The sequence below is a fragment of the Lathamus discolor genome, chromosome 5 (assembly GCF_037157495.1).
Source record: "Lathamus discolor isolate bLatDis1 chromosome 5, bLatDis1.hap1, whole genome shotgun sequence".
NCBI lineage: Eukaryota > Metazoa > Chordata > Aves > Psittaciformes > Psittacidae > Lathamus > Lathamus discolor.
This window is the reverse complement of record NC_088888.1, coordinates 79,945,235-79,959,386: the sequence shown is the minus strand read 5'-3', so window position 1 is coordinate 79,959,386 and position 14,152 is coordinate 79,945,235. Positions and strand designations below refer to the sequence as shown.

General features: G+C 41.3%; 1 protein-coding gene across 1 annotated transcript in view; it reads left to right on the top strand.

The window, feature by feature from the left end:
- The first annotated feature begins 13,834 nt into the window (after positions 1 to 13,834).
- The window catches only part of CD109 (CD109 molecule), an 82,380-nt gene continuing 82,062 nt past the window's right edge, over positions 13,835 to 14,152 (top strand). The window contains exon 1 of the mRNA XM_065681417.1: positions 13,835 to 13,960. Within this exon, the coding sequence (XP_065537489.1) occupies positions 13,896 to 13,960 (65 nt within the window). The 5' untranslated portion in view covers positions 13,835 to 13,895. The remainder of the gene's footprint in view (positions 13,961 to 14,152) is intronic.

Genomic DNA, 14,152 nt, shown 5'->3' with positions numbered 1-14,152 from the left:
GACTGAGCTTTGTCACAGCACATAAGAACATAATTCCTTGTTCCCTGAAGGCTGACGTTGTGTATAGCTGTATGTAAACAGGTGTCGTTTGCCCCTGGCAAGCTGGTTGTTGCCTGGGCTCTGCTCTGCCAGGCTCTGTGTCATACCTGTGATGAAGTCCTGATGTAATGTATTAGAAGCATTTTCTGACTTTATTTCTTTATTTCGAAACAGGACTGTTGCTTGTATTCAACCACTTCTGCCCTGGTTACTCTCAATGCTGGATGCAGCTGTGCTCTGTACTAGGGTGGGGAGGTGGTGGAAAGCACTGCTCAGCACCCCACTTCCGTTGTCATCTGGCCCTACAGATGAGAGAGAAGAACAGCAAAGGTTTGCACTTCCCTAAATCCCATCCTGACATTTTACTTGAACTAAAAAGGCACACCACAGCATGTCTCGTGTAGAGCAGCAGATGGCTCTCTTTCCTCTGAAGTGCAATTAACGTTGTGATGGTGCCTGTGTCTTACGAGAAACTCCAGCCTTGTTCATTCCAGTACCATGGCTCCTCAGGGCAAGCTCTCATGCTTATTCAGTGGTGCTGACAGGATACGGCTGTGATGATGTAGGAACACATTTTAAACTGTTTAACACTACCTATTCTAAATAGCAACCCTCAACCCTAAATGTTCATGTTTGCTTGGAAGATGAAGGAGGTGGCCTGGGAAAATATATCAGTGATGCTAATCTAAGTCACAACATTTCCTCATGGAGCAAGTTAATGTCTCTGCTGTCAGATTATGAAGTTTTGTGGGTAATAATAATAACAATAATAAAAGTTGCCTGTTTCAGAGTTCCCACATCCTTTTTAAGTATTTTTTTTTAATTAGTATTACAACATACCCGTATTTATTTATGCCTTTTTAAAGAATCTGACTTTTGAAGTCTTGTTTTTCAAGATAAACAGAAAAAAGTAGCAGAGAAATACAGCTCATACTCACAATATAAGAATAATCTGGTTATTCTTAAATAGCTGGAAGCAACATAAGCAGAGTTCAATAAGTGAAAATTGAAATGCCTACTTTTAAATTTGCCTTAAGTCTCTATAATCAGTATAATATACAGCACTTTTATGTTATAAATGCCTAGCAAGGATATTTGTATTTTAGACTGATAATTTACAAAATTGAAGAATAAAAAGTTGAGGTACCAGATCATTTGGACAAGAAAAGATATGCACATGCAACCAAGGAAAAAATTTCTTAGGTTTCCCACAAAAGAGCAAGTTACAGTCAATCAAAAAAGAAATATTTAGGATGCCTTCAGCTGTGCTGTCCTTCTCTACTATAAAGCAAATATAAAATCATTACTAAATCATGCATAAAATGATGCTGACCAAATTAGAAATGGTTTATGTCACTCTGGCAGTACAATGTGTTATCATCTGACTGGAAATATCCTGTCTGCTTCAAATGCCTCAGGGCTCTCTGTAGCCACGGATATTCTTCCCTGGGGGTTTATGTTGGGAGGGGAAATATTCATCATGCCCACTTTTCTTCTCATTTGTTAGCAAAGGCACTCCATGAAGTTCAATTTTTGGCATTGGCCATGACAGCAGAAAGCTTGGGACTTTCCTCAGCAATGTTGTTTTCACGGGGAAGAAAGGAAGCATGGTTTCACGTTCTCTGCAAAGTACTCCTCTGGGTTATATGGCAGTGCTCAGTTAGACACAGAGAAGTGATTTAGGATTTGTATTGTTCAAATTTTAGTATTGTGGTAGCCAGTGGCATTATAGATTGGAAGTACAGGCACTCTTGTTGTCTAGGCTCCCTTATATAAAGGTATTCTTCCTAAAGGAAATGGGAGTAGCAATGATGCTGAACATTTCCTATTGAACAGCTGGTGTCTGTTCAGGACACTTATCTGTGCATGGAAACAGGGATTCATATTTATCCTCTTTCAGTGGCATTTAGTTTCACCTTTGCAGTGAATGCTGAATCTCGGGCAAGACAATGCACTGGAGCTTTGTGGAATCTTCTTTCTTTTTAACTATAGTTGTTTCCTCATGTACAGTAGCCATAAATGTCCTTAGGGAAAAGAGTAGATTCCCCATCAGTGCTGCCCCTCAGCCCTGTGGTTCATTTCTGTATTTGCTGGGTTAATGGTCCTAAGTGCTTTACTGTAGGGATCCCCCTACTAAGGGATGTTGTAGAGCTCCTCAGAAATGCAATGCTTTTGTCACTGAGCTTATAAAAACATATGAACAGCTAAAGTGCATGAGACAATGATCCATTTCCCTCAGTATCCTGTCTCTCACAGCAGTCAACAACAAACGCTGAGGGAAGGACTTGTACAGACCAAACATAGGATGATACATCCTCTGAATAGTCTCTACATGTTTGAATACACTGACTGGTGACTCAGACCCTTCCTGAGCTGGATGTGGTAACTCTGCTCAGCAGTCTGACAGATTTGTCTGTCAACACATTTATGCCATCTGTGTTTGAACCTGTGTAGATTTCAATATCCATGTTTTCTGTTGCAAGGAGTTCCACAGCTGAAATGTATACATGGACAGGGGTATGCCTTTACAGTCTCAGACTAAGCATGCTCTGAGAAGAAATGCTTATTTTCTGAATCTCTAGTGAAGATTTACCTCTCCCTGTGCACATGCCTAGCCATGGAAACATTGTTTTTTAAGGCATTTTAGTAGTGGTGAGTCAGGTGCTGGAATATTAGGAGTTTACAGGTTTTGGTGTGTAGTTTATGAATTCCAGTGGTGTTCACAAATGTTGGACTTGTGCTTTTAGCAGTTTGGTTCAGTGGAATCTTCTGCAAAGCCATGTATTTGTACCTGCCTGGTACCAGGCTAGAATGTTTCTTTCAAGAGTTTCCATCCCATGATATGGTGCATTTTAATATTGCAGTGCTGAGGATGATGAGGTCTGTGGCAAAATTAAATTAACTGACTTATGTTGTCATAAAAGATGGAATGGGATAAAAATATGCTGTTATCTCATGGGTTATCTCAGTAGTTTTATCCTAAGCCTGCTGGGAAAGCCTGCTGGGAACTTGATTGTTAGCTGGATTTGCCAAAGCCCAGGGCTGCCAAAGAACATGCTGCAGCTGTCACATAAGTGTTTCCTAAAGTTGAATGAGAAGTCTGTATTGGAAGTTAATGAGGACATTTAAAAGAAATATTTCCAGTGGTGAAGATCCTTTACTTAATTTCTGCATAATAGGTGAGGATCCTGAAAAGTATGTTTCTCTCGTCAATAACTAAGTAAATAATTTTTTCAGGGATCTCAGAAAGCTGGATGCAACCTGTCACACCGGAGAGGATGATGTGCTTTTTTAAGCTCAAGGAACACAATATGCCAATTAAGGCAAGAATCTGTGAATTAGGTGTGTAATAATTGGTAGTCTCTTGCGTAACAGTGAATCTAGGAGACTTGAAAACGTGTGTGACAGCGTGAGATCCCTTTGGTTGCATAAATAGAGAATGACTTTACCAGTTTTTACCAGCAGGGGTCTAAGGAAGATAGACGTTTGGAGATTCTCATATGTATGGTATCTAGATGTGCCTAGCAAAATGAAACAAAGCTTCTTGCAAGAATAAAAACACTTCCCCTTAGATGTTGATTTGAAAAATGTTGAATTCTGAAGGACTAAATGTGGTGTGTTTTTACTAAAGCAGTTTGTTACAACCTTGCCCAATTATGCCTCTAATTTGTCTAATTTGTTTATGGAATCAACCGACCTTTTCTTTTGCAAATCTTGGCAGCTATTCCAAGCTATTACATCTAGAGGATGTACATAACTTTACATAAAAATACAATAGGACTATTACAAAACAAATGAGAAATAAAGGGGGAAAGGAAGAGAAAGGAAAAGGGAGAGGGAGGAAGAAGGAGGAAAGGATGTGAGTCCCATTCAGGTAATTTCTAAAAAGCTGAACCTAGTTCTACAGCAGTGCTCAGAGTGTCTCAGATGAGTCATTTGCAGCTGAGGAGGCTTTATGTAGCTTTTTGATATGTTGCTTGGTGACTGGCAGCAAGTGCAGAAGGTGCTATGTAATCCAAGTCTCTGGCTGTGGAAGTCAGCCATCTCTCAGAGGCACCAGCATTGTGGGGGTCTCTGGCACCCTGCTGCAAGCTCAACCTCATCCTGCTGTGGAGCAGTAGAGCATCTGTGAATCTTGTCTTTTCCCTCCTGCAAACTGGCTCCATGTCCTCACCTGCTGCAGGACATCTCTCTGAAACCTTTCTCCAGGTTATCTTGCAGTTGTTAATCCTATGAAGATTATGGTGCAATTTACAGCTGTCACTCTCTCCACATCAGAATTTAGAAAGTAATATAAATGCTTAAATTCAGACTTACAAATTTTCAGCCAAGTAGGCCAATACGCCCCTTATGAGCTCTCACTTTCTTGTGCAGTTTGTTTTTTGTTTTACCCTACACTTCAGGTAGCTGAAGGCAGACTGTTCTTTATGGCTATTATGCAAAAGTCTTCCCCAGTTTTTCATAACTTTTGTGTGCTTTTTAGATACCCTACAAGTAGTTTTCCTTCTATTTGCTGGGGAGTATCAATCCTCAACAGCTGGAATCTTTTAAGATGAATGTAAACTATATCTATACTTTGTGACCCATGTCAAGGGGTAAACCCTGGCTTGACTCAGTTGGTGTCAATACATCCGCATTGCTCAGGTTCACTCCTGGGATAGCCTGGCTATCTACATGTTGAATATCAGTTGGATTGAACCCTGGCCTGATGCCTATCACACAATCCTTTGTACCTCTTTGCAAGGTATATGTTGCAATATGCAACACACACCATACTGCCGTACCTCACTGAGGGCCGAACAGTTATATCAGGGACTTTCTGCCTCCTTACCACCAATTCTCATTTTAACTGTATTATGCAGTGTATACAAACTGTTTGTCCTGGTGTCAAAATTTCTATTTACTAGAGAAGTCATTCAAATAGCATCCTGGTTGTGGTTTACATTATTTCAGTTAAGGTGGAAATGCATGAGCATTGCAGCTAAGAGTAAGTGCAGATGGAAAATTTTAACAACTTTGTTTCAGACATAGTAAGGAATGCAATTGCAAACTTCTGAGCTCTGTACCACCAGGTTTTGCAGTCTCAGTCCTTGGAGCTTTTTAAGAACTTCCTGGATAAAGCCCCAAGTAACCTTATTTGACCTCATTTCTCACCCTGATTTGAACAGCAGGCTGGATTAGATGACATCCTGAGCTCTCTGCCTTGAATTTTCCTGTGATCCTGCAACCCCTCTTAGGGGTAAAAAACTTTTAAATATAGTTTGTTTGGTTTTTTAATATCTGAAGTAAATTGCTAGTAAGGAACAAAAGAAGAAGGAAAGAAGAAACTCTGAAAGAACTGCTGTTAGTGGTCAGAAGAACCACAGGGTGAATCTTCAGCTTAAAAACAGGGCTAGGAGGCCTCAGAAAGTTGTCCAGCATAGGGCACATTTCAGACCTATAACAGCAATTTCCAAACATTTGGTTGCTAGAGTAAGGTTTGGAAAGACGCAGCTCTTGGGTCCGCACCCTCTTCATTTAAATAAACACAACTGCTGCTGTGGTGGTTGGCAATGTAACAGACAGTTGCTTTTTGAACAGCATGAATGAATATCCTATAGTGGTACTACTCAAGGGCTAAATTTATTTAGACTTCAGCTTATTTGGTGACTTGACATATGAAACTTTTAGTCACGTCCTTCGTAATCACTGAGATCGGACTCCTTCCCCTCCCTCCTTTCCTGTAGGCAGTATGTGGTAAGAGTTAGTCCTCAAGGAGAGACAACTGGTATTCACCTGTATCTAAACTAAACACAAAGTTTTGTGCAAGTTTTATAAATAGTGTTGAGTGTATTTTCAAAAACATAATTCTTAATCACTTATGTCTATAGAAGCCATTTTAGCTGCTCCATAAACTGATTCTGTAAGAAACAGTTGTGTAACATGAGACTGACTGTCATTATGTGATTATCACATGTATGTAATCTAATATATAATAGAGGTTCTGAGTGGTTTTACCTACATACTTCATGTCTACCTATCTCTGCTCTAAATAACTATCTCTGCTCTAAATAACTATTTCTTCTTGATACCATGGTGGAGCTAGCTGGAAAGCAGGAACTGCTTTCCTTGGTAGCACAGGTTCAGGAAGATAACCTCTGTTGATGTGCCTCATTTCTGCTTTGCATTTGATTGACTTTAATGCCTATTAGTTCTGCTTTGCATTTGATTGACTTTAATGCCTAACTATTAGTTCTTCTTACACTTTTCTCCCATAGATCAGACCCTGTTATTTTCTTCCTATGAAAGGGTCATGGAAGCTTCTGTCAGTCGTCTCGGATGAGTTAAGATATGTATCTCTTTACTCTGTTGGTTTAGGGCATTGTCTCCATACCTTGATTTACTTCTGTGTGAAATGTGGGAAACAGGTTTGTCTACACTATGAATTGCTGTTAGGTCAGTCTACTTTTGAAAGGAAGCTGCCTCTGCCTACAGGGATATACAGGTCTATAAAACAGACTGCTGTATTAATATCCTTTTTTTTATGGGTAAGTGAATGCCGTAAATAGCTATTGCAGAAACACACATTCATTAAAAAATCTGCCAGTTTTACGTACTTCATTACAAGTAAAGTTACAATGTATGAAAGCATGTACTCCAGAATACTGTGATATACTACTCTTATGACATTATGGAAACACTGGTTTTAGAAATTCCTTTTTTTAAAGCTGTAATATCAATTTACAGTTTAATTATAAGCTATAGTTTAAGATACTTGAACTCTTGGGGAATTCTCACCATCCTTAAAATTAAATAGTGTGAATGCATACTAAATTATTTAATAAGCTTTTTCTTGGCTGTTTCAGCAGTATTTACAATGTGGAGGAGTTGCACTGGCATTTTGAAAACCTCCAGAGGATGAAGGGAATTCAGGCAGCTAAGATAAAATGTTTAATGGAGCTTGGTAAATGGAATTTCATCACATACAATTGTAAGAACTACTGCCCTTGGAAAACAGATTTTTGAGGACAACATGTCATAATTTGTAAGTTTTTAACTTCTCTCACTTTCATAAAAGCAGCATGTTTGTACATGTTTTAACATGCTCCTACTATATGATTGAACATTTTACAATCAGATAAAAAATGCTAAAATAAAAAAAATTAAAATATAACTTCTACTTTGCAACAAAAAAGGCATTATGTGAACCTTGTGCTCACATGTATCAGATAAGATACAGTATATCAAAGTGCTAAATGCAGCAAATAATACAAGAAAACTCAGTTCTTCATATCAAAGTTACAGAGATTTGAGAGAGGTGGAGGATACAGCTTTGAATCCTGACCTCACTGAAGGCAATGATTTCAGTGCCATTGATTTCTGTAGAGCCAAGAGACTGCTCTGAGGATGCCTGCAGAGGAAATCTGAAAATTCAGCTATACATAAAAAACCTGTTATGGACACCATGTTTACTTGCACCTTGGAAGACCTTCAGCACATCAGCAACAAGAATATAGGGTCTTCACCTTGGAAGACCTTCAGCACATCAGCAACAAGAATATAGGGTCTTTTTACAGTAATTCATTAAGTTTCTGTGAGATCTGTGAAGTGCCAAGAGCTATTGTTCTGGGAAAAACAGGGAGCAAGGTCCTAATTTTCATTCCATTATCCTTCTGCACTGTTCAGTGAGTTTAAAAGGGCTGTAAGGCCAGAGATAGTGGGAACTGAGATTTGTCTTTGCTGTAGGGAAACTCCTAGATGTATAATTTGTAGATTTGCTCCTCAGACTTTCACATTTCCCATAGTATAATTTTATCATTCCTTCTTTAATTCCCTTTCTTTCTGAATCTCATTTCTAAAAGTGAATCTCTCAAAATCTCATGAAGTCTTCACCATGATGTCCTTCTACATTTCATGTGCTTCCCAAAAGAGAGTGCTTTATTTTGCGGTATTTATAGTTGTGGTATTTCAAAGCACATATATAATACTGCACATAACACAGTGTTTACAGGTTTGATCTGTACATCATTAATTTTTTATGGGTATGGTTAAACTGTGTACAGGTATTCTAATAATAAAAATTAAAATATTATGAAAATAACAAGCATATAATTCCGAGATAATAAGCTCTTTCTATGCTATATTAACAAAGAAGCTTTTTTCCTATTTGGACATTGCTTGCTTGTTCCCATGCCAGCCTTTGAATAAATAGAACAAAATCCAACACCTTCAAATAGGCCCTGATCCAAAGCTTGTTAAAATTGATGTCTGTCTTAGGTTTAATTCATTGAATACTCAGTGAGGATACTTAATCTATAGTCATCTTACATTCTCTGCAGATAACAAGATATATTTCAACTACTTACCTTGAATCCCTGTTTAGACATTTAATAGAAATTGGTATTTTTAGGATGGGACTCACTTGATTCATTTAGAAGGCCACTTTTGAATGTCTGCTCATTCAGACACTGGTGTCTTAATGAGTCTCATAAATCTGGTCTGAAAAGTACCTACTTCACTCCATTATGCATCCAGCAATTGTAAATAACTAGTTGCAGACAATTTCAGAGTCCACATTTGACCAGGTGAATCATACCTACTGTGCTTGGGATAACAGTTCAAGTTGGAAGAGAATTTGCAAATAACATTATTTATCAAGAGATGTCTTCAGGTACTGGCAAAAAAAGTATATTAATTGCAGTGCAGACCAGATTTTCATGAAGCTCCACCCAGATAGCTCAGGGCAAGTTTCAGTGTGTGGCACACCCTTCATCAGCATAGTGTGAGTTTTGACTCATCCCATCATCAGAACCAGCATCAGAAGTGTTACTCCTGGGCACTTCTGGGAGAGCATTATATGCTATGCTCCTGTCAGTACTTTCCAGCAAATGCAAATTCTTCAGGCTTACATCCAAGCAAGGAATGTACCCTCATACTGTCATGGAATGATCTTCCATCCACCTCTTTTTAACTGTTTTCATATAATTCTTGTCCACTCACTATGAGTGATAAAACAGACTTTTGCTTCCTTCCTAGTTCCATGAACTGCTGAATCACAGTTTCTGCTAGGACCTCATCCAAAGCCTACTGAAATTAATTAAAAGATTTATCCATCCCCTAAATGAGCTTAGTTGCAGGCCTTTGGTTCAGTGATGCATAAGGCAACTGGCTAAGTTTTTGAAAAGACAAAATATTGTGCTGGAAGAGACTATAGTGATTTTCTAGTTCAAATTTCCACATAACATAGCTCTTCAGATTTCCCTGAATTTTCCTGAATTTCATGGAAACATGCTTTGTTTGCACCACAGTCTGGTTGAATGCCTACTGAATCCAGCTGACCAGCCAAGTTCACTGTCTAATGCTAAAAGCAGGACAGGACATTGACCATTCAAGTCCTCACTGTCCTCATTTTTGCTGACGTTTTCCCCAGTATTTTAAGTACTGCACTGCTTAGGTTTTTACATTTACCAAACAGTACTGTGTGATGCTGGAGCAAAGCAGACCTTGGTGTGCATGTGTTTATTTCCAGACAATCTTCACACAGTTAATAAGTGCTAAGTCCTGCAATCCTTCTTCTTTACCAAGGCAGAAATAGCTTTCCAGACTCTTTAAGGAGTCATTACGGTCTTCTGTATTTTAAACACATTCTTATTTAGAGTATACCTAGGCTGCAACTCAAAGGTGTGATTTTAGCTGGTACTAGTGCATGTATTTGGGCTAGACTTAAGCTAAGTTGTATAGAAACACAGAACAGTATAGTTGTTAGGTGCTTGAGACCATAGCCAGGGCTGTAGATGACTTTTGCAGCCTTTACAGGCTCTGATTGTAAGAGACCATGAAAAAAAGTTAGGTTCCTGGGGAGCAGTGAAGGTGGTAAAAGTGGAATTTTCATTATGGTGACATATCAGAGATGGGAGTAAAATCTGAGTCTGGTAATGCTTGTTTAACCCCAAAATGTGAAAATTGAACAGAAGGGGATTTTTCAGCTAGCTTCCCTAGCTGGTATGATGAACACAATGACAACCTGTTTTACCTCCTAAATTGTGTCTCCAGAGTATCCACTTCACTGTCTTGGAGCAGTTGAAGATTATTAAATGCTTACATGCTAGGTTACACTCTTCCAAAATTATTCATAATATGCAGAAGTCAGGTCCAAAACAAATTTCCTTCTTATCACAGAATCATAGAATCATAGAATGGTTAGGGTTGGAAAGGACCTCAAGATCATCTAGTTCCAACCCCCCTGCCATGGACAGGGACACCTCTCACTAAACCATCCAACACAAGGCTTCATCCAACCTGGCCTTGAGCACCGCCAGTGATGGAGCACTCACAACCTTATGGTGATCTCAATAAGTTGCCATGCAGTTGGCTGCTTCTAGTTTTGTGTAGAAATTAGTCTCTCAGGTGTTTGTCAGAGATAGGCATTTAAAACCTATTTAGACCTGAGATACTGCCAAATGGTTGTTTCTATGGTCTTGACAATGATGTGTAGCCCTGCTAAGGTCTTTAAGTTAGTTAAACACAGAACTTCTAGCGATTTAATAGGACTAATGTAATTGGTTTCATTTGCCTGTGCTGGATGGACAGGTATGTTTTAGCTGAGGATGTTTTGTGCCCTATAACAGAAGACAGTGATCATGCAAAAGTTTTTCAAATCTAGGTACCCTTAAGTTTAAATTTGACCAATTTAGCACAAACTGAAGTGCAACTTGTTTTTGTTTGGGTTACCAGTCTGACCTAGATCAAACTGAACAGTGACATGTACCTGCATAATGGAACCCTACTGTAGACAACTGTGAATGGGAATGAGCTGATTAACAGTGTGCAGTCCTGCAATCAGTCAGTAAGGTCACATGATAAATTACATTTACCTGAAGCACAAGTAAAGTCTAACAGAACAAATAGTTAACACATAGTGAGCATCAATAGGATACCAGCTTAGCTCAGTTCTCTCTATATGCTTATTTTCTAATTACTCCTGGCTTATTTTTATTCTCTGCATACAGAGGAATGTGCAGAGGAGGTTTAAGATTAGGCTGGCTGTAGGGCTGAAGTTGGCTTAAAATTTCTTTGTTTTACCTCATATCTGCCCATTCTTCACAGTTTCCTATTTACATATTGTGCTGAAAACCACTGATGGGGCTGTATTCTGAATAGGGCCGCTGAAATGTGCTGTTTTAGAAGTAAATCTTCGTCCAGAAAGAGCTGCATGGCATAAGCTGCAGAGCAGGACTGGGAGGGCTGCAGGCTGCAGAGCTGGGAGATGCTCAGTGGAGAATGGGAGAGGTTGCTCCTGGGGCTGGCTTTCTCATGGGGAGCATCCCACAGTACAAGTACTCTCTATTCGGGTACAGTTATTTAGTGTCATTTGGCCATCAAAGAAGGACCACATTCTATAAAAGAATGTAGGATTTGAAGTGGTGTTCTGGGGAAACCTCAACTCATTTTACAATGAAAATTAGCAGCTGCAGAGCTGCAGAGCACTTTTGAAAATCAAGACCTTGATTAGATGCTGGTAAAACATCACTCTTAAGACTGTGTATGAAGTGGACTATTATGTATTTTTCTGCCAACTGGGAACTTACTGAACCCTTATGTGCCACATTTGTTTCCTAAATGGTATGTTTAACCAGGAAAACCCTCTACATGTACCTACAGCACAGTATAACCTGTTTGGAATGAAATTATGAAAAGGGGCTCTAAGTGTCTTCTGACAAGGCAGAGGAAATCAAAAGGTGGTATAACTCCAGAAGAGGAAACTCTGCGTTGGATTAGGAAGGGAATGAATGGGGTATGTTCAGAGGACTCGGGGTTTCAGAGATCTCAAAGTAGTAGGATTGTCATCCACTAATTTAACCTGTCTCTCAGTACATGGACATACCTGTAAGAAATAGAGCCTGCATTGTTAGGGAATGGCACCTAACCCTTAATTTCTCTTTATCCATTTCTTATCAGCAATAGAACCATTCATGACAGATGAAATCCTAACATTAATAATCCATTTCTTCTCTTACTTCCTTCTGTCAGATTCCTTTATTGGTATTTTTGTAGAACAGATCAAATGCATACACAAAAGTATCCTTAAATAGCAAGCCTTTACAATTAAAAAGGAGGATGGGAGTCCACAATACTATTGCACAAATGGGCAAAATCTGTGACATTTGTATACACTTTGCTAACGGACTTTTGGGCTACATCCATGCTAATGAATTAAACAGTGCCAGCAAATGTTCTTGGGACTGGAAGCTGATTGTGTCTAAGCTCAAGCTGACCTTGGCATGGTTTTGCCCTGGCCAGCAAGTGCTCTCTTGAACAATTTGTTTGTGGTTTCAGGGTTAGCATAGACCATACCCAACAGAAAATCTGGATATGGCCACCTTGTTTTGGAGACTAAGAGAGCTGATTAGTATTAATAGGTATAGTGGAGTGCCAGTTGGGCTCAGCGCCAGAGACTGGAGAAATGTGTACTGTGAGCATCTTTACCATGCAAGGCTGGGGTGCTTGGGATGCAGTACTACTTGTAAGTACTTTTCCCCACCATCTCCAACGAAAGGAGTGACAGTGACTGTTCATCTTCTCTGCCTGTTTCTCACAAGCAATGAGTCAAGGACTTACAAATAACAACAGCAAACATCTGCTAAACGTTGCCTCATCATGCACTTTTTGCAGTTGAGGAGCTGCCCAGACTGACTGATGTTCCAGGCATCAGCAGTGGTTGCTGTAGTATCACCCCTTCCCTAGCCTACAGAGGTGGCACCCTCTCTCCTGTCACTACGAAGACTGGCACTCCAAAAAGAATCAGCAGAGGTATGAAGACTTACAAAAGCAAATTTAAAAGACATTAAAAGACTGCATGACTGCCTTGGATACTGTTAGAGCACAGCGTTTATGTACATTTACTGTTCATACCTGGTTTTCATAAGAACAAAACATGGTACTTCTATTCAGGGCTATAACTGACTGTATTTTGTCTGCAGAGGATGCCAGCCCAGCACTTGTGAAAAGGCAGACTTCAAGAGTGGGGTGGAATTTCTGAATGTATTAGGTTTTTGCAAGGATGAAAGAATTCAGATGAACCAAAACATCTTTACTTGTGTATAGTCTACACAGTTACAATGAACATGCTAGAGGAACAGAATCTCACCCAAGCTGCTTCAGTGCACTTTTTGAACTCTGAAAGTGGGTTAAGATGCGTATGCAGACATGACCATATTCTCCAGGTACTGGGCACACAGGACAGTCCAGTCAGAGCTACATTAACAATCAGTTCACATTTAAGCAGCTATAGGACTCCCTTAATTTCTGCCAGAATCGTTCTCCCCGTTCAGACCCAGAAACGTTCACTCCTTGCTTCCGCGCCCGAGCCCCAGGCCGGCGCGCCTCGTCAGGCTCGCCAAGTCTCGGCAGTGCAAAGCCTTATCGGTACACGGGCAGCTCCCGACACGGGCGGCCACTCTGCTCGACGCTACAAGCGCAAAACATTACTCCCCGCGTTTATTTTGTAGGACGTTGTGCTTGCCTGGGAATCCCACCTATCCTCCAGCGGCATCCGCCCGGAGCTCTCGGGTGCTAAGGCTGCGGGGAGCAGAAACACACCCCTGGACGTAGGCGTGTGTGTGCATGTGCCTCGCTGCCCCCCCTTCTCCCCCGGGCCGGCCCAGGGAACGCCCCCCGGGTGCTCATGCGGCTGCCAGCGGCGAAGAGCGCCTGGCGCTGGGGCAGCGGCGGCCTCTCCCTTCCCTTCCCTCCCCCGCCCGCGGCGGCGCCTCCCGCGCGGCCCCAGTCCCAGCTCCGGCCCCAGTCCCAGCTCCAGCCGCGGCGCGGTCCTGTCGTGCGCACAGCGGTGGACCGGCGGGCAGAGCGCACGGAGGGCCATGGCGCGGACCCTGGGCGCTGTCCTCCTCCTCCTCCTGCTGCTTTGCGGCTCGGCGGCTGCCGGGTACGTGGGGCCGGGTGGGTCGGGTGCGGGCGGCTGTGCGGGGCGCAGCGTCTCTCCTCCCCGCCCAGTGTGGGGCAGCGGGGCGCTCCCCCGAGGGCAACCGCGCGCCCGCCGGGCAGCCCGTCCGCAGTATCACCTCCTGCCTCCGCCGCGGGTGCGACAGAAGAGCCTTCCAACATGTGTCGTACGTTG